The 4,952-nt window shown below is 35.4% G+C and overlaps 1 protein-coding gene across 1 annotated transcript; it reads left to right on the forward strand.

Annotated features, from left to right (window-relative positions):
• Window positions 1-2,075: 2,075 nt before the first annotated feature.
• On the forward strand, window positions 2,076-3,915 carry LOC589853 (NXPE family member 3). The gene is made up of 2 exons (XM_030977540.1): window positions 2,076-2,603; window positions 3,526-3,915. Exons 1-2 carry the CDS (start codon window positions 2,094-2,096, stop codon window positions 3,700-3,702), a joined length of 687 nt encoding a protein of 228 aa, XP_030833400.1. The 5' UTR covers window positions 2,076-2,093; the 3' UTR covers window positions 3,703-3,915.
• The last annotated feature ends 1,037 nt before the right edge of the window (window positions 3,916-4,952 follow it).

Raw genomic sequence — 4,952 nt, forward strand, 5'->3', positions numbered from 1 at the left:
TAGTATTCTGACCTCTAATATCCTTAATATTCAATTCAATTCAAATCAAAGTTAATTCAACACTCTTCAGAAAACCATTTAAAATATAGAGAATGGAATGATAAAAAAAGAAGAAGATATAGTGACTAAAAACTACAATGGCAATTGGGGGATAGGCAGAAAGGAGGGATTTCTTATATGAAAGCCTGACCCCTCAACACACAAATACAGGGGGAAAAAGAAGGAAAAAAGGAACAGAATCTCAGGTACAATCAGAGTAAAAAAAAATAACTACAAAAGTTTCAAAGTTGCCCTTGATATTCTACCGTTTATTATACTTGTTTAAGAGAAATTGCTTATAGTTTTGCATTTCATAATATCCAGAGATATAGTATTCCATATTACTGGATGAATGAAATTTTCATACATGTCCGTCGTTTTTATTTTTTGGGAGGTGACAATTTAGGGAATTTCTAGTATAACAATAATGCACATCACAATTCTTAAATATTAAAACATGTTGATAAAAAAGTTGGCAGATGACCATTAAAACATTAAAACTGTAATATAAAAATTATGCATATCGATCACGTTAAAAACTCCAAGTTTACAAAATAAAGGATTACAGTGAGCATAATATTGAGAATGAGTTAAAATGCGTTTTGCTTTCTTTTGAAGCTTAAGTAACCTTGCCATATCTTTTGCATTACAATTTGCCCATGCGAACATAGAGGGATTTAAATACGGTGATATTAAAGTATAATACAATATTTTAAAAATATTTAAGGGATAAAAGTAAACATATAAAATACCAATATTTCTTGCTGTTCTATTTCACATCACATATATTTAACATGCCACTTCGATTCATGATTAATTACAATACCTAAAAACTTCAGATTATCTACATGTTCAAAATTATGGACCTTTACTCGTAAATGAACGTTGTTAAAATCAATAATTTTATTTGTATAAACCATATATTTCACTTTATCGCAATTTAAAACCAACATATTATATAAGAACCATTTAAAAAGTTTCAAAATGTCTTGCTTAAAAACATCTTGTAAAACCTGGACATTAGAATGAGATATATAAAAAAAAAACACTTGTGTCATCAGCAAATCAGATAAACTTAAATTTATCAAAAATACTGCACATGTCATTAACATAAATAATAAATAAAAGAGGTCCAAGGATGGATTCTTGAGACACTCCACATCTAAGTATATCGGTATTAGACTTAATTTTATTAACATTTTTACACATTTGGTTCTATTTTCCAAATAAATTTCATACCATTTTAAAGTTACTCCACGAATACCATAATGATATAATTTTACAAATATAATAGTGTGGTCTAATGTATCGAATGCTTTACTTAAATCTAAAAAAGGCCCATGAAGATATGATTATATTCAAAAATGTTCAAAACATTATAAATAAAATGCATAATTGGCATTCAGTGATAATGTTGCACTTATTTAAAAACATAAAAAGGCGATTATAAACTGCTCTTTCATTTTTTTTGGAGAAAACAGTAAGTAGACCTTTAGATTAAAAACAGGAATAACCTTTGCCAGTTTTAATCGATCTGGTACTATACCTCTAGACAAAGAAATATTAAAGATTGCACTTAAAGAACATCATGAACAACCTTTTTCAATAATTGAAAGAAAATATTATGATCCAATGACCATAAAATATATAAGAAATACATTGTAAATACACTGGAGTGGGTATATAACTTAGTACTAACAAAACTGACAGGGTATGTATAAAACGGTTAAGAAACTTTACATTCATTATGCATTTTATAGAAACGTCCGTTTTCGAGAATGTCCCAAATTGAACCCTTGATCTGGTCATTTTTACAAGAGTGTGTATGTGTGTGTGTCTGTAACGTGTGTTTTTACAAACGTGCACTCAGTCATATATATGATTATTTGAGTCTGTGCACTATCCGAAAGACGTGACTCGACCAATCTCGAACCATGGTCCACTGATTCAGTATGTATACAGAGAGCTGATAAGCATAACAATGGCATTACCACTAGACCAACTCACATCTCCCCAAGACAGTTAATTATAACGTTTTACTTTGTCTGTAGAAAATGGTGTTCATCAAGCCAAATAAAACCAGGTTAAACTGGTCATCAAGAGACCCGTACACGTGTTTGTCACAAAACATTAGCAAAAACCTTGCGCCGACGAGCAATGTCTTCTCAACGGCAGAGGTCATCAACGCCAAGGCATCGTATAAGGTCAACGACACTCTACAGATCCGCATTACAGCAAGGGATGTAAACAACGTCATCAAGACTTGCGGAGGTGACTACTTCCGGGTCAAACTATACACTGCAGAAACACAGTCATCCTGGAGCATTGACGTCACAAATGACCTAGGAAATGGTTCCTACATTGCTGATGTGACGTTACGATGGCCTGGGAAGGTTGCAGTGATTGTGACGTTGGTTCATTCTAGCGAGGCTTTGAGGGTTCTGCGAAGGATTCGAGACCTGGAGCCTGGTAGGACGGTCTTCAAGGGGCGCTACCTGAGAACTCTTGATTCAGGGGTTGAGACCTCTGAAGATGTAATGTGCCTACCAAAGGTCATCCGTAATGTAAGTATTTCATCTCTCTCTCTCTCTCTCTTTCGACATTATAGCCTTTGTTGTGAGATGTACAACAAAGAGAATGGAACAGAAGTGCACACAATTTTGACAAGTATTTTAGATATAATTCTTGCGTATTATTTTGTTTATTTTCCTCGTCGTACAGCCCTCGACGAAGGCTATGATACACAAAGCTTGGCTTCAGTAACAGCGGTGAATGTATCTACATCCTATAGTGTTTTAGTCTTTCATTTATATGTCTTCCACAACGTAAAGAAGTCCCGTCATGTTCAACAGTAAGATTTTACGATTATATTTTTATCTACACTTACATTTTTATGTATCGGCCATCTATATTCCCTTTTTGTATAAATAACTGCAAGGGTTACAAAAGCTGTTTCCAGAATGTATCGATCGTGTAACTGCAAGGGTAACAAAAGCTGTTTCTAGAATGTATCGTGTAAATAACCGCAAGGGTGACAAAAGCTGTTTCTAGAATGTATCGTGTAAATACCTCCAAGGGTAACAAAAGCTGTTTCTGGAATGTATCGTGTAAATACCTGCAAGCGTAACAAAAGCTGTTTCTAGAATGTATCGTGTGAATACCTGCAAGGGTAACAAAAGCTGTTTCTAGAATGTATCGTGTAAATACCTGCAAGGGTTACAAAAGCTGTTTCTGGAATGTATCGTGTAAGACTCGCGACCTTTAGTGCAAAACTATTGGGGCCCTTAATAGGGGAGGGGAGAGACCTTGAAAGAGGCTTCGTAAAATATTCCCACAGTCAGTTCGTATTCATTACTGTCTTGAACCTTTGCTCTTCTGTACGGTATATTGTGTATCAATTGTTGGTGTGCGCGTGAGAGTGTGTATGCATGTATGCGGATTAAACATAAACGTTGCAATTTGTTTCGTTTTCCTTAATGCTGACAGCATTCTCTTTGTAACTTCACGGATGAAAGATTAGGCTATCCATGGTTCTGTGTAGCGCCCTCTAAAGAGACTTTATCGTGTGCTGACTGGAAGCTGTACGTAAATGATCCCAAATTATCTGAGAAGTACACGATTAGGGCCGTCAGCAAGGAAGAATTAAACATATTCAAGATGTAAGTTATGCTTTTATTATGTCATCCTATTCGCAAAGAGACTGAGAAGGAAAAATTTGAGCCTAATACCCTTAATGCTCGGTTAATTAATAGTATAGCATGACAGAATAACTTATAGACAATGGAAGTCGCATTTGATTAGTCACTCATTTCATTGAGCTTCTTTCTCCATCATGACATTCATTCATTTTCCAGATGAATCAATTCAATTTCATTTAATTCAGTTTAAAAAAAACATTAAATATAACAATCAGATATACTAAACAAAATAAACATTGAAAACATATTGGAAAAAGAAATAAAAATAAGCTGAATAGGCTTCCATCTGAAAGGAAACATAATCCTTATATAAAAATGGACCCGTTTTGTATAATAAAAAGTATGACAATTGCCGTGAGGAGTTAATTGTCAGGGGGTAGTTGCCCTGGAGTTTGATGTTCAGGGATGAATTGTCTTTATTCTCATTCCAGATAACTCAGATTTTCTCTATTTTTTTTTTTTTGGGGGGGGGGGGGAGGGTATAGGGCTATTCCCTTCTGAACATTAACCCCCCCCCCCCACCGGGGGACTCCTAAGAGCAATTGTATACAATTCAAAAAGTCCCTTACGTGGAAGGGGGATCCCAAACCAATTTACAGCCCCCCCCCCTCTTCCTATACTCTCGATCGTCACTCCCTCGTAGAGACCTCGTCTCCAGCGATAATCTCCTTGTAATTATCCGGGGGGGGGGGGGCTAATTGTCCTGGGAGTAAATGTCCTGGGGTAATTGTATTTCAGGGAATTGCCCTTACTAGGCCTTGCTAATATAAAATCATCAGTGATGGGCTCTAGCCTCGGTCATGAAACGAAACCTATTGTAAACAAGCTGGCTTTGCCATGACACGGTGATTTTACGATGTTTTATTTTCAATTATAAACACATGATATATATTCTTGGACGCGTGATCATCACATCATAACAAAATATATATTTTTGTTATTTGCAGACATAGGTTGCCTATCAAACATCCCCCTCCTCCCCTCAACGTAGTTGGGGACTTTAACAGTGAGTAGAATGATCTTTCATTTTGAGAGAGTAATTTTGCAATAATTTGAAACAAGTTCCTGCATAAAAAAAAACCTAGGGAAAACGTGTAGTAAAATAAATCAGTAGTAAGTATAATAGTCTGTAAGTACAGAAGATAGAATGAACATTGGAATAGTTTCGGGGTTTGAGGAGGTCCTGGGGAAGGCTCGAGAGTAATACGGGATATC

The sequence above is a fragment of the Strongylocentrotus purpuratus genome, unplaced genomic scaffold (genome assembly GCF_000002235.5).
Source record: "Strongylocentrotus purpuratus isolate Spur 01 unplaced genomic scaffold, Spur_5.0 spur5_scaffold_1, whole genome shotgun sequence".
NCBI classification, from domain to species: domain Eukaryota; kingdom Metazoa; phylum Echinodermata; class Echinoidea; order Camarodonta; family Strongylocentrotidae; genus Strongylocentrotus; species Strongylocentrotus purpuratus.